Source organism: Eurytemora carolleeae, unplaced genomic scaffold (genome assembly GCF_000591075.1).
Source record: "Eurytemora carolleeae unplaced genomic scaffold, Eaff_2.0 scaffold736, whole genome shotgun sequence".
Classification (NCBI taxonomy): domain Eukaryota; kingdom Metazoa; phylum Arthropoda; class Copepoda; order Calanoida; family Temoridae; genus Eurytemora; species Eurytemora carolleeae.
In genome coordinates, this window is record NW_019396625.1 from 132,310 (window position 1) to 157,796 (window position 25,487).

At 31.4% G+C, this 25,487-nt stretch overlaps 2 protein-coding genes across 2 annotated transcripts in view; one reads left to right on the plus strand and one right to left on the minus strand.

Annotated features, from left to right (window-relative positions):
* The window catches only part of LOC111706512 (protein NipSnap homolog 3A), a 29,857-nt gene extending 28,064 nt beyond the window's left edge, over positions 1 to 1,793 (plus strand). The window contains exons 7-8 of the mRNA XM_023479407.1: positions 189 to 310; positions 1,596 to 1,793. Coding sequence (XP_023335175.1) covers positions 189 to 310; positions 1,596 to 1,672 — 199 coding nt within the window. The 3' untranslated portion in view covers positions 1,673 to 1,793. The remainder of the gene's footprint in view (positions 1 to 188; positions 311 to 1,595) is intronic.
* Positions 1,794 to 2,353: 560 nt separating this feature from the next.
* Positions 2,354 to 25,487, minus strand: part of LOC111706509 (serine proteinase stubble) — a 30,193-nt gene continuing 7,059 nt past the window's right edge. Inside the window, exons 4-10 of the mRNA XM_023479400.1 lie at positions 21,830 to 21,915; positions 20,097 to 20,216; positions 15,795 to 15,912; positions 14,114 to 14,260; positions 4,611 to 4,708; positions 3,596 to 3,668; positions 2,354 to 3,218 (exon numbers count right to left, since the gene is read on the minus strand). Of these exons, the coding sequence (XP_023335168.1) occupies positions 3,174 to 3,218; positions 3,596 to 3,668; positions 4,611 to 4,708; positions 14,114 to 14,260; positions 15,795 to 15,912; positions 20,097 to 20,216; positions 21,830 to 21,915 (687 nt within the window). The 3' untranslated portion in view covers positions 2,354 to 3,173. The remainder of the gene's footprint in view (positions 3,219 to 3,595; positions 3,669 to 4,610; positions 4,709 to 14,113; positions 14,261 to 15,794; positions 15,913 to 20,096; positions 20,217 to 21,829; positions 21,916 to 25,487) is intronic.

Sequence of the window (25,487 nt, forward strand, 5' to 3'; positions counted from 1 at the left end):
AATTAAATGATTAAATATTGAATAAATTAAATATTTAAATAGTTTAATCTATGGTTGGACTTGAAAGATCTTGATTGAAAAAGTTTTAAAAAATACCTCATAAAATATAAAGTTCAGGCACACAAAAAAAGTTGCGATTAGCGCCTGAATAAATAGCACGAAGCGTGGTAAACCTCTCTTATACTTAGATCCCTGCAGGGCGTATTCCAGAGTGTGGTTGGACCAATGAACTCTGGGATTGTAGTCTGGAGACATCAGAACCTAGATTCAGCTGCTCAACTCAAACATGATCTACTCAACTCCGTCCAGGGCAAGTTTTAGCAATATTTTTCATATACAGGGTGTCCCATATCATATTGGATCGTTTTATAGCTTTAAATTTCGATTTTCTGGACAAATAAAATTTTAAAAACAATGAGTCAATTAAAAAAAATTGTTTAAAGCTAATGTAAAAATTGGCATGAAGAAAATACTAGGCTTTTTGGGTATTCTGTGCGTATTTTGGCGTTAAGGAGAAAATCTAATTTGATATGGGACGCTCTATATATTTCTTTTTCTTGATGTTATATTTGCACCTTTAGTTGTCTACATACTTACTTTTCTCATTAAAGGGACATGTGTCGTAATTTCAAGTTTTCTCATTAAATGGACATGTGTCGTAATTTCAAGTTTTCTTATTAAAGGGACTGTTGTCTTAATTTCAAGTTTCTCATTAAAGGGACTGTTGGCTTAATTTCAAGTTTTCTCATTAGAGGGACAGTTGTCGTAATTTCAAGTTTTCTCATTAAAGGGACTGTTGTCTTAATTTCAAGTTTTCTCATTAGAGGGACAGTTGTTGTAATTTCAAGTGTTCTCATTAAAGCGACATGTGACGTAATTTCAAGTTTTCTCATTAAAGGGACATGTGTCGTAATTTCAAGTTTTCTCATTAAAGGGACTGTTGTCTTAATTTCAAGTTTTCTCATTAGAGGGACAGTTGTTGTAATTTCAAGTGTTCTCATTAAAGCGACATGTGACGTAATTTCAAGTTTTCTCATTAAAGGGACATGTGTCGTAATTTCAAGTTTTCTCATTAAAGGGACAGATGTCGTAATTTCAAGTTTTCTAAAGTTAAAGCCTGACATGTCTGATTAACAATGGTGCAGTGAGAACCAGAAAATTCTGGAATAGAAAGACCAACTTCGAACTAAAGTTATGTTTTTAAACAGTCCAATGAACATGAAATACAGCACTTGTGCAGTGTAAACAGACCCATTTAGCTGGATGGTGATTTTATAAGCTATTTACTTTGTAACACCATCCAATACTCTTAAGTATTATTACAATGTCGTCTTTATATTCCACAGTTTTCTGGTTTTCACTGTACCAGTAAGCTTTTATTCGGATTAGTAAGGAGAAAGTTATCTTCGGTTTTTCTGTTTTGACAAAAATATGAAAAATCGTATTTTAAAAATGTTCAATTTTTGAACAATTTTGATTCAAATACAAAACTAAAAGATTAACATTTCTGAATTTTCCGGTGTTTCTTGCTAAATACATAATAGGACACTACTATTAGCTTGTTGTGTTTAAAATATTTAATCTCAATATGTTAGGGAAAGAGTTGTGGAGTAGAGTTGTCAAGGGAGATTCTAAGATTTTAGCTCCAACACCATTCTCTCCCTGGAGATAAATAAGATACTGGATATTCAAACCTTCAAACCTTTTAGCTAAATAGTATTCATTTTTAAACCTTTCAGCTAAATAGTATTCATTTTTAAACCTTCCTGTAAAATAATATTTATTTTTAAACTTTCCAGCATAATAATATTCATTTTTAAACCATTCAGCAAAATGATATTCATTTTTAAACCTTTCAGCATAATAATATTCATTTTTAAACCATTCAGCAAAATAATATTCATTTTTAAACCTTCCAGCAAAATAATATTCATTTTAAAACCTTCCAGCATAATAATTTTCATTTTTAAATCTTTCAGCAAAATAATATTCATTTTTGAACCTTTCAGCAAAATAATATTCATTTTTAAACCTTTCGGCTAAAAAAAATTCATTTTTAAATCTTTCAGCTAAATAATATTCATTTTTTAACCTTTCAGCTAAATAATATTCATGTTAACTTAATTTTAGCAAAATAATATTCATTTTTAAGTCTTTCAGCAGAATAATTTACATTTTTAAACCTTTCATCAGAATAATATACATTTTTAAACCTTTCAGAAAAATAATATTCATTTTTAAACCTTCCACCAGAAAAAGAAATCTAATACTAAACCTTTGAGCAAATATAAATAACCTCCGGCAAATTAAGTTTAACTATAAAACAAAAATAATTTTTTTAAATCTTTTAATAAAGCTTAACAAATATTTATTTACATATTTGACTTGACACTAATCTATTTTAGAATTGTACATATTGTTCCTTAAATAATTACTAAATCACTAATCTAAGAGAGAGTATAAAAGGTTCTAAACAGAAAATATTTTCTGATTCTTCTACGAGAAGTGAATTTTGGCATTACAAGGTCTTTCTATTTAAATCCAGGGGACTTAAATCACTGATTAAGTGCAGTTTACTCACACTACAAATATCTTTTCTAGATAAATACTGAAAATAATTTCTTCTAAATGAAAGAATCTGGATAAATTCCGACCTTGGTTTGGAACCTAGGATCATTTTACGCTTGAACAAATGAGAACTTTCTGGTATGATCTGATCTGGTTTGCTGAAACATTTTCTGTTACAAGAACCAGAGTCTGGTGTTCTATTTAACATCTTGACATACACATGAGTCCAATCGTTACTTGATCCTAACCAGTAGGAGGATTTACAGGTCTATTGTAATCGTACTTCATAAACGTTTACTTGTACCAGCCCGCCTAGTGAACCCAATGTGTAGTAGACCCAGCGCATTTCATGCAAAAAATGTAGCCTGGTTGGACACATGTGCATAGTTTGGTTGTACACGATCCATTCTGGCCTGCTTCTACAAGATTTAATATTGTATCTGGTATAAGGTTATCTGGTGGAAGGTTGGATCTCTGGTAAAACCACGGGAATTATTTGATGTTTGTGTATATTGATCCGACCAGTACAGATTTCTGACATCTAATACTTGGCCTGGTTCACCAATCTTGCAGTAGGACAGATTTGTAGGACGGAGACGAAAGGTTCAGGGTGATATCTGTCCAAGAATCCAGTTTGCTGTTTTTCCAATCTAGGAAAATAATTGGGTTTAGAAACCAATGAATAAATTAATATTATATGGAATAATTAAGAACTAAAACGAAATAAATGGTTTAACTTAAGGAAGAACTAAAAGTAAGACCACATCATTTGGGAAAAAATAAGTAAGTAACTATGAAATTATTTATTTATGAAATATAACAAAAAAATACGAAACAGTGTTTGAGAAGGAAATATTTCCCGCTAATTCTAAAAAAAGAGGAAATGAAAAGGAAGGGAATAGGGAAATAATTTTTCCCAAAAAAAATATTTGGAGAAATGTTTGAAAAGTTTATATTTTTTTATTTCTTTTTATTTTTAAAATATCCGTTGTTAAGTTTGTAACTAGAGAAATATGAAAACTCTAACCTTGTGATATATCCCTGGTTGTTTATCCACTGCACACCCGAACCCTGCACTTGTAATCCCAATCAGGGTCCACCTATAACAATCATAATGGGGATTAGGAAACTTTGTGGCAAAGACTCAATTCTTTCGAGTTTTGATTTGCTCTTTATATATTTATATGGATAAATAGGGATTTCTTCGTGGTCGATGCACAGACCAAGATTTAAAGGGTAAAGTGGTGAATCGTACATGGCACAGCACAAATAAAAGGTCAATTGAAATTACGTTACAATCCCTGAAATAAACCCAAGAAACCAAGGTCTTCTATTGAAACCTAGAGTATCTAGAGTTCAAGATCAGAGAAAGATCAACCTCAGACTTAACCCTGATATATCTTAACTGTATTTCCGCGGAAGTCATATACCTGGTAAGTATTTCTGATTAAAAAAGGTAGTTTGGCTTACTAGTGAATGATTGCTCTCTATAGTTAGATGAACCCAAACATCCTTGTTATGTTTCTGTTCTGACGCATGTACACTGCTTAAAAATATTTATCATTCCGTTATAAGGAAGGACAAGTGTGTTTCTAAGGTAACAGGGTCGTTTTCAGACAACTTTCTAAGTAAGGAACTCTGGATGAAAACGACCCTGGTACCTTAGGAAGGTAAATTGAATAGAGAGGAATTGAGTTTTTTCTACAACCTCAATTATTTTTTATCCTGATATCTTTGCACCCCAATGTCATAGACCTTAGATATTTCAAACTTTGAAATCTGTCATATCAATTAATCTAAGGTTTGAACCATCCGGTTGCAGAGATATAGGCATCAGAAAATTTCAGTTTGTAGCAAAAACTCAGTTCCTTTGAGTTTGTGGCAAAGAATCAATTCCTTTGTCCTAACTATTCAAGTAATTATGTCAAAAATATACACGAGTAAGGTAAGCTGCCTTTTTAAATCAGAAATCCTTACGAGTCATTTGATTTTTGGAATGCGGAAATACAGCAGAAGATATGTTGTCTATAGACAAGGTTTACCTTCCGTTGTAATGTATGATGAGTGGTCCCCCGGAGTCCCCTAGACACGCATCCATCTTCCCTTTCTTGTGTCCAGCACAGAACATCTCAGAGTGCAACTAGAGTACGCACATTTATATATTGAGGACACAGGTTTACATATTGAGTACATAGATTTATATATTCAGTTATACACAGATTTATATTTTGAGTACAAAGATTTTTATATTAAGTACACAGATTTATATATTGAGTACACAGATTTTTATATTGAGAACACATATTTCTATATTGAATTCACAGTTTTATATATTGAGTACACACATTTATATATTGAGAAAATATATTCATTCATTGTTTACACAGATTTTTATATTGAGTACACAGACTTATATATTGAGAACACAGATTTATAAATTGAGAACATATATTTCTATTTTAGGTACACAGGTTAATGTATTCCTCACACAGATTTATTTATAAAGGACACAGATTTATATATATAGAACACAGGTTTATATATTTAGTACACAGATGTATATATTGAGGACACAGATATATATATCGAGTTGATAGGTTTCAGGGCTAGCCACTAAGGATGAGTTTAAATGACATGAAAATCTGACGATAGGCATTAATCTTTGTCTTAAATATTGTCTTTTAAATGTGTCCAAAATATTTTGGCACTGTAAGAACCAATTTTACTTTCGTTGAGAGAAAAAATATTGAAAATCGTCTCTGAAGTCTCATCCTTTGTGGATAACCCTGTTTCTTAAGTACACACTACACACTACACAGTTCCAGATTACTGAATACAGTATACTTATGTAAGGCCGATTTCTTATGGTAGAACGTCTAAGAAATTGCCCAGCAGTATAGGATGGTGATATAATAAATATCAATAGATACAGGGCATCCCACGATACATGGCAAAAGTCGTCTTTGATCTTTGGTTTTATTTGAGACATTCAGTCATTAACCTTGTTTCACATGTATGATTCTTAAAATAATAACCACAAAATGCTAGTCCTAAGATTTTTATCATCCTTTTTTGTGCTTTAAATATTACAGGAGATATTGAGAATTTTGTTAAGATTTCAATTTATTAAATAAAACAAAATACTGTCGAAGGATGATAAAAATTAATCAAAAATCACTAATAAATGCTGCATATCATTTCAAATATCAAGGACGACATTCAAGTTATCTTGCTACTGTCATGTTTCGTGGAACACCCTGAATATTGATTTCATGATATATCTGATGACCAAGGATTATTGTATCTTCTGAACCTTGAACTTGAACCAATCATTAAATAAATCCTTTAATCCTCGAATCTACAAATTAATTAGAAAAATTGCGGAGAAACCTTCCAAACCGTTCTAGCTTCAAGAGTTTAATGAAAAGTTCATCCTGGATCATAAATAATTAGAAGTCAGAGGATAAAATCATTAAACTTTCCAGGGAAACAAAGAATGATTAAAAAGAATGTGTATGCGCCTTACGCTCCTGTTTAAGACATGAGAAAAGAGTTAACTGTTGTTGATTACATTCGGATTGTTTTGTACAGAGCGTTCCATATGATATTGGATTATCTCCCAGCTTTAACGCTAAACTACGCACATGATACAACCCTGGTGTTTTTTGCGTTCAAATTTTTATTTTATGCTTATAAAATTTTTTAAATGATTCTTTCTTTTTCATTTTCTGATTAGTCCAGAAAATCGGACTTTAAAGCCTTGAGCGATCCGATATGATGTGGGACACCCTGTGCAATAACCTTAACGACTGCAATTCCTGGGGGGGGGGGGTCAGAGTACTCACGACTGTAATGAGCGCAGTGAAGGTTATCATCTACATAAAGCAAGAATCAAACGTGTTTATTTAACGTGTCTGTTTCTCTTAAATCTGGAATTTTATTAAACGATGATTATGAGAAAAAAGGTTTTGTCAACCTAAATCACGTCATTCCACAGAACTCAATAGAACTTTTATTACATGGGTTTATAGTAGAAAGTATGAAGAAACGCACATACTAAACATCTTTTAATTTTGTCCTAAAACTTAACCTTTCCGTCCTGGTTTCCGATTTATCCGTCCTGCTTCCTTAATTTTTATCTTTTTGTCCTTATCCTACAAAGATTTTCAAAATAATTCAATCGTAGTCTCGTAGAATTGATTGAAAGGCGTAAGAAGTAAAACTCCCGGGAAGGCCAAGGTTACAAAGATATGTATTAACGTAAAATTATGGATTAGATGCACAACTCTAGTCCTTGACAAGATAAGAGTATTGGTTGTAAGAGAGCTAATGAGAAAAGGCCTGAAATCAGTTGGATTTAAGTTTAAATATTTGATTGAGGATAGATGGGTAGAAAGATTGAAGGATTAAGATGCAGGATTGAAGATCTAGTTTTAGAAAGATAACAGTATCTAGGTATATTCAGAGCAGGGTGGAAGTATTTAGGTCTGGAAGGATAGCAGGATCTAGATATTTGAAGAGTAGGGGGAAGGATCTAGGTCTAGAAGGATAGCAGGATCTAGGTATAACTGAGTAGGGGGAAGGATCTTGGTCTAGAAGGATAGCAGGAGCTAGGTATAACAGAGAAGGGAGAAGGAAATACGTCTAAAAGGATAGCAGGAACTAGATATTAGAAGAGTAGGAGTAGGGGTGGGGTATGGAGCAAGGTTGAAATATATTGTATGCATACAAAAGGTCGAAAGGTGTGGAATGAATTATTAAAGGCTGGCTCCGGGTTGAGAGGAACCGTCCTTGAGAAAGAAGTCAAGATCAAGTAAGGGTGCAAGTATAGGTTCAGTTTTCGCTCAGGGACGATGTAGAACTTTCTTAATTCCAAGTAATCAATGTAGACTGCAGAATCTATCTATTAAGACTATTCTTCTCTTAGCTCGACCGACTGCCATCTGTTTAAGAATTATGGGTCTTTCCCCTCATACATTCGTACTTTTTCTGGTCTCTTTTAACATATGTTATTTTTAAGTGGATGAAGAATATTTTTAGGACATTAGACATTTAAAAAATAAACACAATTTTTAAATATTTCAAACATACTAATCATATATTGCATATATTCTATAAAAAAACATTTTTGCGCTTTTAAAAAGATAGATTACTATATTTAGGGGAATACTTGTTTACCAACCATATGATATAACTAGTATTTAAAATAAAATATAAATCAAACTCTATGAACTAAACAGATGATTGAAAATTGTCAATAATATTTTACATTAAACTAATTATCAGAATTCTACGAAAATCAACAATCATGATGCAGCAAATAGAAACATTTTATAGTTTCCCAAAATAAATTACAGATATCATGAAATATCAAGGTTTTACTATACTATGATATGTACAATTCTTAATGGCGGATTTTTTGGAGAACAATTGCTGTGGAAGTTGAGTTAGGTTAAATAGTTTAGGAAATTTTAGGATAGAACAGGATATGGTTATGGATATGGTAACATTTAGTTAGGAAATTTTAGGATAGAACAGGATATGGTTATGGATATGGTAACAGTTAGTTAGGAAATTTTAGGATAGAACAGGATTTGAATATGGATATGGTAACATTTAGTTAGGAAACTCTAGAACAGGATTGGTTGACCGGATAGGGGCACAAGCAAGCTTTCAAGCAAAAATCTATAGAAAATGTTTTCCAAATACTTTCTGAAAACTAAAGCTAGTAAAATGTGCTTTAAAGTTCTAAAATATGCAAATAAAGGCCTACACAATAAAGTATCAGTGAGTTATTGAGCAAAAATAGAAGTCAAGCCGTAGAGACACTTTAACATCGACTAAGCCTCCAAAATTGATGCAAATAATTATAAAAGGTTTAATGCTTAACAATTTTTTAGGAAGTTCATTTCAGCAAAATTCTTTGAGAAATTATGTTTGGTAAAGTGCCCCTTAGGGCTCTTACTATAACACTGTTCACAAACAATGTGTCCTACGAAACATGACATTTTAGAGATGCCAAAGAATGAAATTGAAAATGCATTCCTAGTTTTAAAAAACTGCTGAAATACATTTCATGACAGTAAACAATAAACAGACAATTATATTTTTTCTTTTTCTTTTTGCAACCGGTTTTAATTACGTTGTGTTAAACTAAAGCACATCATACATTTATATCTAAAGTAGGAATATCTGTTTGTCTGTCTAATTTTGTCTGCTTGTATGTCGTATCATAACCCCAGAGCCCAAAACTTAAGACAGGGTATCGTTATGGAACCCGGGATTTACGAAGGGGTTAGGTAGTTTTGTTGAAATCCACATTTTGTTATAAAATATAATTTTTTTAGTTTCTTTATATTCTCCATTTTTTCGAATCTCTTAAATCAAAATCTACACAAATGTTAAGACCCCAATAAGGAAACTTGGGAGTTTCGTTCTACGATACTTTTTTTAACTTCGGGCTCAGGATCCCCTGGGCCAATTTTTCTTAAATTTAGATTGTGGAACTCAAGAGAACCGTGAGTAGGTTTTTAGCTTGGTTTAAAAGTTCTAAATTAAGTTTGTTGACTATTATAAAGAATGTTTAGTTTCCAGACAAGGCTGGGTTTCCAAGCTTGGTCGTCTTTTCTTAGTCATGTTTAGAAGGTCAACATTGTGTGTATACTATATTTGTAATTACATAAACATAAACATAAGTTTGTACACTGTAACTACACCGTGAAGTGTAGAATCAGGGAGCAGAAATTAAACGATTAAAATAAACACAAACATAAATATCACGAAATTTTGAACCAAGGTCAATTTCTAGCAATATGAATATCAGAAATAAAAATTGCAGCATTTTTGCATTAATATGCACCGTGCCAACTACAGACCGTCAACACGGAAGGTGTTTACTTAATTGAAAAATTAGAAAAAATAAATCGTTCTTTTCAACTCTTCCATCATTTCCGTTCCAACATTTCTGTTCCTCTTTCCTCACATCCTTTCCAACACTCTTTCCTCACATCCTTTCCAACACTCTTTCCTCACATCCTTTCCAACACTCTTTCCTCAATTTCTTTCCCACACTTTCTTCACATCCTTTCCCATACTTTACTCTTTCCTCACTTCCTTTCCCACACTTTCCTCTTTCCTTACTTCCTTTTCCACAATTTCCTCTTTCCTCACTTCCTTTCCCACATTTTCCTCTTTCCTCAATTCCTTTCCCACACTTTACTCTTTCCTCTCTTCCTTTCCCTCATTTTCCTCTTTCCTCACTTTCTTTCCGGCATCTTTACTCTTTCCTCACTTCCTTTTCCACATTTTCCTCTTTCCTCACTTTCTTTCCCGCATTTTACTCTTTCTATACTTCCTTTCCCATACTTTACTCTTTCCTCTCTTCCTTTCCCGCACTTTACTCTTTCCTCACTTCCTTTCCCACATTTTCCTCTTTTCTCACTTCCTTTCCCACACTTTACTCTTTCCTCTCTTCCTTTCCCGCACTTTACTCTTTCCTCACTTCCTTCCCCACATTTTCCTCTTTTCTCACTTCCTTTCCCACACTTTACTCTTTCCTCATGCCCTTTACCGCACTTTCTGCTTTCCTCTTTTGTCAACCCATGAATATATCTTGCTTATTATTCCTTCTCTTCTACTTTATTACTTTTCTTTTTATTCAATATTTACTTATCTACGTTGCTAGTTCCCTATTTTCTTTCTTTCCTTTCTTCCTTTAGTTTCTAATAATTTTTTAAATTACTTTCCTACTCTACTTTCCTCATGTTCTTTCTTCTTACTTTCTTAGTTCTCTACTTTTCTAATTTCATTTAAGGCATTTATAATTTCCTACCTTACATTCTTACTTTCTACCTTTTCTACTTTTTAATTGTCTACTTTTTTCTTTTTTGACTTCCTATTTTCTACTTTTTATGTCCTTACTTTTTATTTCCCTCCCTGTCTGGTTTTCTATGTTCTGCTCCTGCTCAATCATCACACTAACGAAAGATTTATTAAAATGTCCTCCATGGTAATTTAATCAAAAATAGTGTTAAAGTAGGTGAAGCGAACCAATACCCTACCCCCTCTCACCTCAAAGATTTCCTTGTTTTCTATCCTATTGTAATGTTGTGATGAAAATAAAGATAGATCGGGAAAACTGGAAAGATTTATTTTCAGATAAGAACTTAAAATAAATCTTGTCATTTACGTTTCTACTTTTGGAAAATATACTTTCACTTCCAGGTTTAGGTTTTTTTATATTATTGTATTCTGTTATCTTGAGCCAAACTGAATATTAATTTATTTGAATTTTTTGTTAAATAACTTAATTGATATGTCTTTAATACGATACACATAAGGAATTTTATAAAAACTGGCCAATGTCCAATTTATATAAAATAATTGCTTTTGAAGATATTTTATTTCTTCGTTATACAATTGAAGTCTGGAAATTTTTTCATAGATATTCCAGGCCCTAGATTCGTGAATAGATGTGTAATATTCTGTATATTTTTTCTAGTTTCCTGGATATTTTTCAAGTTTCTAGTATATTTTTTCTAGTTTCCTTGATATTTTTCTAGTATCCTTGATATTTTTCTAGTTTCCTTGATATTTTTCTAGTTTCCTTGATATTTTTCTAGTTTCCTTGATATTTTTCTACTAGTTTCCTAATTTTTTTCTAGTTTCCTGATATTTTTCTAGTTTCCTTGATTTTTTTTTCTAATTTCCTTGATATTTTTTCTAGTTTCCTGATTTTTTTCTAGTTTCCTTGATATTTTTTCTGGTTTCCTGATTTTTTTCCAGTTTCCTGATTTATTTCTAGTTTCCTGATTTTTTTTTAGTTTCCTTGATATTTTTCTAGTTTCCTTGATATTTTTTCTATAGTTTCCTGATTTTTTTTCTAGTTTCCTGATTTATTTCTAGTTTCCTGATTTTTTTCTAGTTTCCTTGATATTTTTCTAGTTTCCTGGATATTTTTCTAATTTCCTTGATATTTTTTCTAATTTCCTGATTTTTTTTTCTAATTTCCTTGATATTTTTTCTAGTTTCCTGATTTTTTTCTAGTTTCCTTGATATTTTTTCTGGTTTCCTGATTTTTTTCTAGTTTCCTGATTTATTTCTAGTTTCCTTGATATTTTTCTAGTTTCCTTGATATTTTTCTAGTTTCCGTGATATTTTTTAGTTTCCTGGATATTTTTCTATAGTTTTCATTTTCATCTTTTAGTTACTTGATATTTTTCCAGAATTCTTGAAAATTTTCTGGTTCCCCTGATATATTTCTTTTAGATATTTTTCGAAAAATTTAGATGTTTTTCCAGAAATCAGGATATTTTTCTAGTTTTCTTGATAGTTTCCTAACTTAGGATAATAGTTTAGTATTTCAATGCAATTTCAAGAATAAGTTATACATAGTTTGGGATGGATTTCTCCGTAAAAATTTTGAACTGAGAACCAGAATTAGAAATTAAAATCCTTATCCGAAAATAATTGATCTCTGCCGGAAACTGAGCAACCTAAGTCATGACCTTATTCCAGGCATTTACTCCTCTATATCCTGTGTTAGTGCATTTATTAGATATTTGCTTAATATTCACAAGCATATAGAGATATATTGTTATTTCTACCTAACCTCAAATGGAAACTTTTGAATAAGAAAAAAGTTAATCTAGGTTTTGGGGTTTAACTACAACTTATAAAAGGACGTCAAGAAAGTTGGTCGAGGCTAATCTTTTATTTAATATGACCTCCTCTTAGTAGATTTCAACAACTACGACGTCACTTTTGAAACTAATCCAATTAAAATTAAAACACATCCATTAGTTTTAAACTTAATCTAAAGAAGCTTAAAAGTATTATGAATATTAAATTTTAGTTTCGAATACAAACAAATCAAAACACAAACAAAAATATTATGATAAAAATAATAATGATAATAATAAGAAACAGTGCTGTAAGTCGTCTTTACCTTATCTTCTATATAATAAAGCTCTTTGGTCATGTATATATAAATTTATATGTTAGCTATAGCTGACCAAACGGCTGGACCAAATTGGCTGACATTTTTTAACCCTATCCCCGCTGGGGTACTTGAAAACCAGGATACGCTGGGGGGGGGTCAATTTGACCCCCCCTCTAAATCCCATGTTTTATGTCCAAATATGACAAATGATACATCATTAGAAAGCTCTTGTGCTCTACTTTTAGAATCTGCAAAAAAAACTGATATAAGTATATATATATATAGATATGTTAGAATTTTTTTACAAATATACTTTAAAAAAACAAGAAAATTTTAAGAATACTAAATTTCAAATCAATTAGCTATCCAAGAAAAGTCAGTATTTGTAAAATTTGAATATAAATATTTATATTTCCGGATCTAATAAATATTTCACAATTTTTTTACATACTGTTTTACGTTAATATAATTTTTATATAAATTACATTTTAAATTGTACTAAGATAGTAAAACATTTGTGCTTACGGATCGATTTAATTTGTTTTTGATAATACATTATTTTTCCTGGAGTATAAAATTTTGTGTTTCATAGTTTTGTGTTTCAGGGGTTTGTGTTTTAGGGTTTTGTGTGTTTCAGGGTTTTGTATTTCAGGGTGTTGTGTGTTTCAGTGTTTTGTGTTTCAGAATTCAAAAAAGAGGAGTAGTATTTAACCTGATGCTATGTAAAATTGATAACAGGTGAGTTCATGAATTTTTGGTCGAAAACACTGTATACATCAACACTGTATACATCAACATGTCAATTTATGACTTTTATGATCTCATATTTCTTCTTGACCGGACGTGAAATATATCAGGGCTTCACAATAAAGGAGCAAAGATAATATAAATATTACATATATTATCTTCATATTCGCAATATAGGAGCAAAGATAATATAAATATTACATATATTATCTTTATATTCGCAATATATAGGAGCAAAGAAAATATAAATATTACATATATTATCTTTATATTCCCAATATATTGGAGCAAAGATAATATAATTATTACATATATTATCTTCATATTCGCAATATAGGAGCAAAGATAATATAAATATTACATATATTATCTTTATACTCGCAATAAAGGAGCAAAGATAATATAAATATTACATATATTATCTTTATATTCCCAATATGTAGGAGCAAAGATAATATACATATCACATATATTATCTTTATATTCCCAATATATAAGAGCAAAGATAATATAAATATTACATATATTATCTTTATATTCCCAATATATAGGAGCAAAGATAATATACATATCACATATATTATCTTTATATTCCCAATATATAAGAGCAAAGATAATATAAATATTACATATATTATCTTTATATTCCCAATATATAGGAGCAAAGAAAATATAAATATTACATATATTATCTTTATATTACATACTAGCTGAAATTCCCGGTTTTACCCGTGGAATAAGAAAAATTTAATTCCGAATTATTATAGATATTACATACATTATCTATACATGATTTTTATTTGGATCCAAAGTATTAAGCAAAAAGTAGGATCCCTATTTTGAAAAGGGTGAACTAACCTGAACAATAATATTCTTGTCTTCATGCCACTTGATGCATTCCTCGTTCTTTACTATAGGAACTAGAACCTTGTGCAGGATATTAGTTCCGGTCTTACCGAAGGAGTTATCCGTCTTACCCCACCCCGCCACTAGTCCGACCTTACCCTGAACATAGGAGTTGATCACAACAATTTTAGTTTTTGAACCATTATCAATTTTTATACAGCGGAGGATATGATGTGAATAGATAGATAGAAAGGTTGATAAATAAAGTAATAGTTATGCATAAAACTCTGGAACAAGAAAGGAATTTTTATACTCAAGTCATGACTTTAAATAGTCAAATGAACATAAAACACAGGAATTGTGCAGTGTTAATAGACAAACTTATTAACAAGTGAATTATTAAGTTACTAGTAAAACTATTTGCTTTGTAACAACATCAAATTCACTTTATTATTGCTTTAAAGGGAGTGTTCGCAAAAAATAAAAGGGGGATAGGCTTAATGAGATAAAAAAGCGCTTTTGATCACTACTAATCTTACTTCTATCTGTTGCGTCTATAAGGAGAAACTTGTTAAAGACGTCTCATATTTTATTTTTTTAGAGAACGTTTTAACTGATTTCGAAAAATGTGAGTGGTCCGCGGCATTCTTAGATAGTTGCGCAAGCCGCAAGAGAAATAATCAAATTCAAAACAAATTAATTAAAAATATTATAAAATTTAAACTATATACAAATGTGGCGAAAGATAATCGATGACTATAGGTTGTAATGTCTGAATGATTTGTTTGAAATTAATTTGATTTTTTTACGGTCTAAGTCGTATGTTGCTATTTTCTCAATTTGTATGGACGCTAAGTTATTCGGTATGAGACGTTTTTAACAATTTTCTCCTTATAGACGCAACAGATAGAAGTAAGATTAGTAGCGATCAAAGGCGCTTTTTTTATCGCATTAAGCCTATACCCCCTTTCATTTTTCGCGAACACTCCCTTTAATGTCGCCTCTTATTTAACAGTTTTCTGGTTCTCACTGTTGAGAAATAGATATATGGGTGGATAGATAGATAGATTTATAGATAAAAAGATAGATACATAGATACATACAAATTGGATTGGCTCTATCGGAGGATAGTAAATATACTATTTCAAATGAAATATTTATTACTTTATTGTAAAATTTGATTGTTTACCTTTATTTTTCTCTAGCAGAATATCTAACGGTAGGATAGATAGATTACCTTTAGCAAAATATAGCGTAGAATTTATATAGATTAACTCTTGCGGAACGTCCAGCGGAATATCTAGCGTAAGATGGACATATTACCTTTAGCGGAATATCTAGCGTAAGATGGACACATTACCTTTAGCGGAATATCTAGCATAGGATGGATATATTACCTCTAGCGGAATATCTAGCGGAAGATGGATATATTACCTTTAGCGGAATATCTAGCAGTAGATGGATATATTACCTTTAGCGAAATATCTAGCGGAAGATGGATTTATTACCTTTAGCGGAATATATAGCGGAAGATGGATATATTACCTCTAGCGGAATATCTAGCAGAGGATGGATACATTACCTGTAGCAGAATATCTAGCGGAAGATGGATAGATTACTTTTTGCGGATTACCTAGCAGAAGATGTATATATTACCTCTAGTGGAATATCTAGCGGAAGATTGTTATATTACCTCTAGCGGAATATCCAGCGGAGGTAGACAGATTGGAATAATATTCTCCTGGTAGAAGACAGGTCTCTCTAGGTGTAGGAGAGCTACATCATACCGGTCAGGCTGGGTCAGCATGTATCTAAACATAATAACGGTCAGGCTGTGTGAGCATGTATCTAAACAGCATAAACAAATCAGCACCTGGGGTATATATAACATGCTATGGAGCAAATGAGGATTGAGTAACACAATATTTGTAAAGTAAGCTTCATAAAAATATGTTCGAATTAATCTGGCCTGTGTAGCCAAGCAAATGCAATTTAAAACAGTAGAAGGTATCGATTGACTCCAAATTTTGTCCACAGGTTAGAATATTCTTCCTTTTTGGTCCTGTGTTAGAAATCCTAGCTACGGGCTAGATAAAATCTGGTCCACATGCTAAGTTCTTCTGAGTCGTGATAACAACTAAAAGATATCTCCTGGTGGGTGATAATACTGGAGACAGTAGGATGTCAGAATACAAGGAAAAATTAATACTGTGTCATCAAATAAACCAAGCGTCCAAGAATTGAATAAATAAATAATTGAATTTACGAAAAGTTTATGACGGCAGATTCCTGTATGTTTACAATATTACACAATACACTATCAACTAGACAGAAGGAGAACGTAAATTTTATGCGACATTGAGTTAATTTATCTAGTTCAAAACATGTTATTCTTCTCAATAACTCTTTAATAAGAAGAGCCTTAATTGAAAACATGTAAGATTTCAATCGTACTTGCAATTTACTTTAATTTGACGTAAATATCTGTATAATAAAACAAGACATATATATATATATACATCGTATATATATATATATATATATATATATATATATATATATATATATATATATATGTTGCGTATAGCCGGCCAAACGGCTGGACCGAATGGGCTGACATTTTTTGTGTTATAGGCTAAAAAAAATCGAAAAAAAATTTCTATAACATTTTTTTTAAATATTTTTTTTTCAATTTTTTTCCACGGGCAACGCCGGGCCCTTCAGCCCTTGTATATTAAAACAGTTATGTATTATAAATTTAAAATATTAACTATTCAACCAACTGCAATATATTATTACTTTCATCCATTATTTAAACAGAGATATTTCAATCAGATTTTCAGAGTTGTAGAATTATTGCCGAAAATATGCTTATTCCATGTTTATTCTTTTTAGAATATCTATCTATCATGAACCGCATATTTCAAGATTCAGCTTCCTTCAGTGTAAAGAATATCCATCTATCATGAACCATATATTTCAAGATTCAGCTTCCTTCAGTGTAAAGAATATCTATCTATCATGAACCATATATTTCAGTGCATATTTTGTAGCAGACATATGAATGCAGAACGCGTTTGTCTAGTCTTTTTATGTCTTTGGCCAGAAGTCTGGAATGTGTCCAGTGTCAGGGATACAGTGGATAAACATTAAACAATCTTGCAATATGGTTTAAACAATAGCGAGTGATCAGAGAATTTACGATAAAGATAAATGGATTATTTACTAAGGAATTGAGTCTTTGCCACAAACTCAAATTTTCTAATTCCTATATCTTTTACACCTGATAATGTAAACTGTTTATATTTCGAACTTAGATTGTTTAATCTAACAGAATTCTTAGCTTGAAATATCTTGGATTGCAAAGATATAGGGATTAGAAAATCAGAGTTTGTGACAAAGACTTAATTCTTTTAGAAGAAACACTTATGGTGCACTATTTTTAAAGACTGGAATGGATTTTTTATCAGAAAGTAGATACTTGCAATTTTTTCAGATGGTTCATTACTAAAATTATCATCATCATGCATAAAAAATCAGCTTTGAGTTTTGTGACAGTCTATTAAACCAACTAGATCCAGACTTAAACCAGATATTAGACATTATTTAGACTTCTTGTACTTTACATTATCCATCTATCACAATCTTTAGTCTCTAAAAAAAGAATAGATATTAAACAGTGGTAGGTGGTTATATCAATAGATTGAAGACGACTTTCTATTTCATTTTTGATTTATATCAAGCTGTTAAACAACATGGATACACTTAATCATAGAAGTCAAGAAATGCTGTCAATCAATAAAGCTTCTATTTGATTACTTTTAACTTGTAATTCGAAAAAAAGCTTGTTAACAATCAGAACTTGAACAAAAATTCGTCTTCATTATATTGATATAATCGCCTACCACTGTATTTAATCTATTGACATCTGGATGTAGTCTACCTAAAAACCTGAGACTGTGAGAACTAAATTTAAAAGTGCATATCGTACCTCCTGAAAGATAAAGGGTACCAAAGTAAAAAAAGTTACTAAAGCGAAAAAAGAACTAAGCGATATTACATCTTCGCCACCCTGTAAATAGATTTTCCNCAGCCATTGACCTTACCTTTCTTGCATTAATATATGGATTAACAGTTGGTTTCTGCAGCATATGTTAAATTATTTAAAACAAATTTCTTGTCAAATTGCATAATTCAGATTATATAGAAATACTACAATACGGCCTAATCATGTTCAATGTTAAACTCCGATATTGCACCAAAGGTTGGAACTTTTGAATTGGTAATCCATTGAGAAAGAAACGGATTAAGCTGATTACTTTTGAATAACTCTGAAGATGCTGGAAACATCGACCAATGAAAAGCCGTACAAATCTGATTTCAGGCATTTAAAAATGCGAAATATAAGAGGTGGCTTTTTTACTGATTAAGTAAGCTAATGAATTATGAACCATACCCCAGCATGTTTTTTAATTTTTTGTTTATTTTGTATTTTTATCAATATGTTTTTTCTAGTTTCATATGATTCCCGCGATAAAATGTTCCAATGCAAATTGATTTAACAACATTTTGACCGGACACAACAGGTTTTTAATACATTTCGTGGATTTTTACAAATCATTTCCTTGAAAAATTTCAAATTAAATAGAATATTTTATATTTTTGAAATAGTAAATGTAGATTTAAAAACAAAAGTGTTATCCTAGAATCTCAAAAGTTAAACAATGTTATGGTGTTTTGTGTTTATTATATTGTTATCCTAAGTTCCGTGTGATAACACAAACCTCACGTGTATAAATATGTTTTAATGAGACAAAAACAAAAAAAAACATTCATAATTGTTGCAGGTTTTCGTTAACAACAAAACAACACCCTCTTGTTTAAATCTTAATTAAGAAATAATTAATTCATTGAAATCAATTCAATTAACTTTATTGAGTTCCTTTAATTCAGGAAGGAAGCTTAGATCTACCAGGTGATATTTCAACTGATTGAAAGATTGTATTTAATTAAATTTGTCCCAATTCAATCCAATAGAATCAACTTCCCTGTGTCCCTTTCGTACCTTTACTCCTTGGATTTGTGTCCCTCTGTCCTTGTATAACTGTGTTATTCATGTGTCCCTGTCTCACTGCACCCATGGTTCCCTGTGTCCCTGTCTACTGCACCCATGGTTCCCTGTGTCCCTATATCTTTGTGTCCCTTTATCCTTGTGTTTCTGTGTCCCTGAATCCTTGTGTAAATGTGACCATGTGTCCCTGAATCTATTTGTCCCTGTATCAATGCGACCCTTTATCTATGTGTTCCTGTTTCTATGTGTTCCTGTATCTATGAGTTCCTAGCCTGTATCCCTGTGTCCCTGTATCCATGTGTCCCTGTATCCATGTGGTCCTGATCCATGTGTCCCTGTATCTATGTGTCCCTGTATCTCTGTGTTCCTGTATCCCTGTGTCCCTGTATCCATGTGTCCCTGTATCCATGTGTCTCTGTATCCATGTGGTCCTGATCCATGTGTCCATGTATTTATGTGTCCCTGTATCTCTGTGAGGGGTGTCCCTGTATCGATGTGGTCCTGTATCCATGTGTCCCTGTATGCATGTGTCACTGTATCCTTGTGTCACTGTATCCCTCTATCCCTGTATCCCTGTATCCCTGTATATCTGCGTCCCTGTATCCTTGTGTCCCAGTATCCATGTGTCACTGTATCCATGGGTCCCTGTATCTATGAGTCCCTGTATCTATGAATCCCTGTATCCATGTGTCCCTGAATCCCTGTGTCCCTGTATCCAAGCGTCCCTGTATCCCTGTTGAAGCGTGGACTAGTTACAGTTGGTTACTCCGGCTCAGGGTTTAAACCATTCAATCTTAACACTACTAGACTTAAAGTTAAAGATAAAGTAATCTTTAGCCGAATCATTCAATTACTTAAAATTCGTAAAATCAACTCATAAAAGATGTAAGTATTAAATACAGTGAGAAATAGATGAATACTAACCTAAAATCTGGATGAATAGTAATATGATCAACATTGTATGTTTCTGAGTCTAGAGGTTCAGTTTCTCCATCCTTGGTATCATATTCTCCCAAGTGTACTGTTATCTTATTCAACTTTGCTCTAAACATATTCAAGTAGAGAACCGTGTATTATTATTTTATGTATTTTATGTACATTATACATATACACATCTAATGCATTATGTGGATCCGAATAAAACACAAAAAAATCATTTATCCGAAATAAAAAAATCTCCCTCAACTTGATGTGGTTATTTTTTTAAACTCACGAGATGTCGATCCAATTTATTTTTACGTAATTTTCAATTTTTCAAATTTTTATTGAAAATATGAAAATATGATTGTGCTTCTGCTGTCTTTTCAGATATTTTTTATGGAATCTTACAAGTACTTGTCAATTTTATGGGATCCATTCATTCACAAAAGAAAATGTCAAAACATAGCTTTTGAAAATGAAAATGCTAAAAACATTTTTTTTTTTACTTTAATATAGGTTTAATATAGTTCGTAGAGAGATTAAAAGATTAGTAAACTCACTTCTGTTCAGTCTAACTCACAAAGGAATTGCATGTTTGCCCCAAACTCTGACTTTCTAATCCATTTATCTTTTCAACACAATGCTGTGGTCCTTTGATATTTTAAACTATGAATTACGTTAGATCAAATAATCTAAGTTTGAAATATCAAAGGTTTACACCATTAGGTTGTAAAGATATAGTGATTAGAAAATTTGAGTCTAGGGCAAGGGCTAAAAAAAAGTTTTAGCTACGACTAGTCAGTTTAAGTATGTAGATCAACTCCATCTCATTTAAAAGTTGCCAGCTCTCTGTGAAATCTAACCACCCTGTTAATAATCCCGTTAAAACCATGATTTCCAGTTGAATAATTTCAACAAGATTCAAGGTTAGGAAAATAAAGAAAATATTGTCCTACAATGCGTTAAAATAAACTGAACTTGAAAACAACAAAATAAAATATTTCAACACAATAAATATCGATCTCCCGGAAGAAAATACATATATTTAAATAGATACAGTGTCATCCAATCCATACAGGATAAGACTTTAACCTTTAGTTCATTGTATTTTAAGATTATTAGGTCGTTTTTAAATCTTTAGTGGGTAACCCTGTATATATAAAATTATGAGGTGCAATGATAATTACGGAAACCTAGATATTTTTTATATTTTGAAATAAATTCTTCAAGCTCTTCTAGATTAGATTTGTTTCAGCCGCTAGTTGAGCAAGCTGAGCATATTTTGAATTTTCCATTCTGTTGTTTTTATGTCAAGAAATTTTGAGTTTATACACGTGCCACCTTGCTTGATTTTACAACAGAAACTTAAAGTTTATAAGTATATATAAAATATAAATATATAAAATATAAATATCTGTAAAATATAAAATATAAATTTATAGGATAACAACTTAAAATGCATTTTTCTAATTAAAAATTAAAAATTAAAAATGTATTAAATGTTCGCAATAAAATAAGAATATAATTTTAACTATACATAATTTGGTTTAATCCCAATGTACTCTCAAAGGAATATACAATAATAAACCCCCTACCGTTGTTTACATAAAAAGTGTACTGCAGTTTCTGGAAGGAATTAAAAAATTTCTCTTCGAAACTACAGTATATTCATTGTTTTACCAAAGATATGGGGGTTCGTAGTGTACACCCTATACTGTACTGTACTGTGCTGTTACCTGTGTACACAATGTGCCGCAGTAGCTATGTACCAATGGTTTAAAAGTACACCCCCACATTGATATGAGCTTATCCGAATATGAACCTACAAATAAAATAATTAAATGACATGAATGATAGTTAGAAAATAATTATTCTAGAAGGTCGAATTATTAATGAAATAATCTTATAATTGCACCCGACTGAAAAGTAGCGAAACGTTTACTTTATCAAATTCATTTTCTCCAGGGTCAACCATTGTGTCAAAACCAGTGACACAAGGTATAAAACCTTAGATGATTTGAAACCTTGAAATAAGTAACATTCCTATAGATGGCTTAAAATTAAATCCCTTAAATAAGTAACAGACCTATAGATGGTTTAAAATTAAATCCTTTAAATAAGTAACAGTTCTAAAGATGGTGTAAAACCTTAAAATAAGTAACAGTCCTATATATGGTTGTAAATTAAATCCCTTAAATAAGTAACAGACCTATAGATGGTTTAAAATTAAATCCTTTAAATAATTAACGGTCCTAAAGATGGTTTAAAACCTTGAAATAAGTAACAGTCCTAAAGATGGTTTAAAACCTTGAAGTAAAGAACAGCCCTCTAGATGGTTTAAAATTAAATCCTTTAAATAAGTAACGGTCCTAAAGATGGTTTAAAACCTTGAAATAAGTTACAATCCTATATATGGTTTAAAATTAAATTCTTTAAATAAGTAACGGTCCTAAATATGGTTTAAAACCTTGAAATAAAGAACAGTCCTATAGATGGTTTAAACTACTTGAAATAAGGAACAGTCTTATAGATGGCTTAAAACCTTAAAGTATAGGAACAGTCTTGCAGGTCGTTTAAATCCATGAAATAAGGTACAGTTCTAAAGTTTTAAATCCTTATCCTAAGGAACAGTTCTATAGATGGTTTAAACTACTTTAGATAAGGAACAGTCTTATAGATGGTTTAAATCCTTAAAGTAAGGAACAGTTCAATAGTTGGTTTGAAATCTTGAATTAAGGAACAGTCCTCGAATTGGTTTAAACATCTTTAAATAAAAAACAGTCCTATAATTGGTTTAAACAACTTTAAATTACAGTCCTATATATGGTTTAAACTACTTGAAATAAGGAACAGTCCTATAGACGGTCTTAAATGTAGTTTAAACCCTTAAAATAAGGAACATTCCTTTATAATAGGTGTCTTGAACCCTAAAAATGTTCACTATTGTGAAATTTGTCCCAAATCTTTATATAAGATCTAGGCTGGATTAGGATCAAAAGTAAAATGTCATTCTATTTTACAAATGTATCTTTTAGTCAGGCATAACCTATACCTACATCATGGGCCCAATTCACAACGGTACCCTTTAAGCTTTGTCTCATCAAGAATAAATGAGACTTCTATTCTATACAGGGTGTCCCAAAAAACATGGGAATTCAGTGACGAATTCGATATCGTCTTTTTTAAAAATTCTTTGATTTAGTATAGTGATACCTAATGAGAAAGCTGTAATCTGTAAGAGTTTCGTCTGCTATGTTTACAATTTGTTTGTTTATGTTTTGACTGCATACGGTTGTACTTAGTAAAACAAGAAAATTGCAGTATACAAACAGTAAACTTGTCCGTCTTCACTGTTCATCTTGCGGAGACATTATAGACACATCTTTACAGTCTTTTACCGTTTTCATAAAATAAACTCTAGCAGACATAATAATATTATTGCTTTTGAAATTAGGTATTGCAATGCTAATTCATAACAAAGACGATATTGAATTCGTCACTGAATTCCCATGTTTTTTGGGACACTCTGTATTTGTCTTTTTTTTAAACTTGTTATTTGGAATTTATGGTTTATCTGCAAAAGTGACTTGCGCATTTATGTCGCAGAAAAAGTAGAGGAAATGATTAAAACAGCTAGTCGTTTGATGTAAAGGAAGCGGGTCTTTGTCAAGTCTAGAGAATTTTATATTCTATTTTCATTTAAAATTTAGTCTGAAAAAAAAAATTATGATAAATCATGAATTGGTTCAAACTGGCAGGTTGTAGGATTATCTATCTGTAGATTAAGTTTTACAGCGGAGCTAAATGGATAGAAACCATGACAATGATTTGTCAAATCTTCAGACCTTGGTCGTTTCAGTAGTTTAATTCTTTATCTTTCTGCCTGGAGAAGATATTGCAGTATAAATCCTTCCACACCAAACTCATTACAATTATAAGATATTGTACAGTATTTCTTACTCTCTTATTCCATTCCAATTGATTCTTATTTCTTACTCGAATACTTTTATTCCAAAAACTTTAATTTTTATTCCATTTACTTTCATTTTTATTCTATGAACTCTCATTTTTATTCAATGTGCTCTTATTTTATTCCATTTACGCTCATTTTTATGCCAAAAGAATGCTTTTATGTATTCCAACGTTGATGTCTTCCGTAAAGATCTTGATTTCATTCTAATGTAAGCGATTTTTATTTTAACTAGCGCTCAAATTTGTATTTTACGGCTCTCATTTTGATTCCAGTGCTCTTATTCACCTTATTGCTTTTATTTTTACTCATGGGTTCTAATTTACAATCCAGGAATCTGAAATTCATTTTATAGCTCTCGTTTTGATTCCAGAGATGAGATTTTAAAAGCTTAAACCCGACTAAAACCCAAACTCGGGCTTAGATAGAACCCAAGGCAGGATTGGTTCTGATTCGACCAATGAGAGACTGTTTTGCAAGCGTTCTCTCTGTAGCAGACAGAATGCCGTCAGATCAGCTGTGACAAGGAGATGTAAATTTCGATAATTCAAACTTTATGAAAATACATTATTTTCATAGTATATGTTTATTTTATATAATTAATAAAATTTGACACCACAAATAATTCCCAAGATTTTAAATGTACAAATATAAAAGATTTTATGAAATTTATGATCTTCAGCTGCTGAAGACTCGAGCCTTAAAGAGAGTAAAACCCAAGAGGGTTGGTTCTTACTAAACTCAAGGCCATCCAAAACCCGGGTCTTGACTAGAGCTTTACTTGGGTCTAAGCAGACGCAAAGACCGGGTTTTAGTCGGGTTTAAGCTTTTAAAATCTCATCTCAGGACTCTTATTTATATTCCTGTGCTCTCATTTTCATTTAAGAACTCTCATTGTCATTTGAGGACTCTCATTGTCATTTGAGGACTCTCATTTTCATTCCATGACTTTCATTTTCATTAAATACCTCTCACTTTCGTGCCAGGAATCTCAATGTCATTCACGGACTCTCATTTTCATCCGAGGACTAACAATTAAGCGAAAACAAACATTCATGTTACAGAATGAGGTAAGAATTGTGCCTAGGTTGAGGTTGGATATTTTCCCAGTTTTCTCATGGGAAAAACATGACACAGCCTGACATGCTCGCATACACAACTGGAACAGTTAATCATGCAAGAGAACTCCATTGATCTTGAGATATCCGTCCTTGATGTTAAACATAATACTTGAATATTAATTGTTCCTCCTACAAGTTTAATGGTTTCAAAATAGGCCTCGGGTGGGAAAACAAACGGTTTCCATGCAATAATAAATTAACATAACATTTTAGGAAATCACGAAGCATGGTGCCACACAATAAATTGTAAATAAAACAATTTTTATTTTTTTATTTTAAACTCCTAAAAGTGCTCAGCGAATT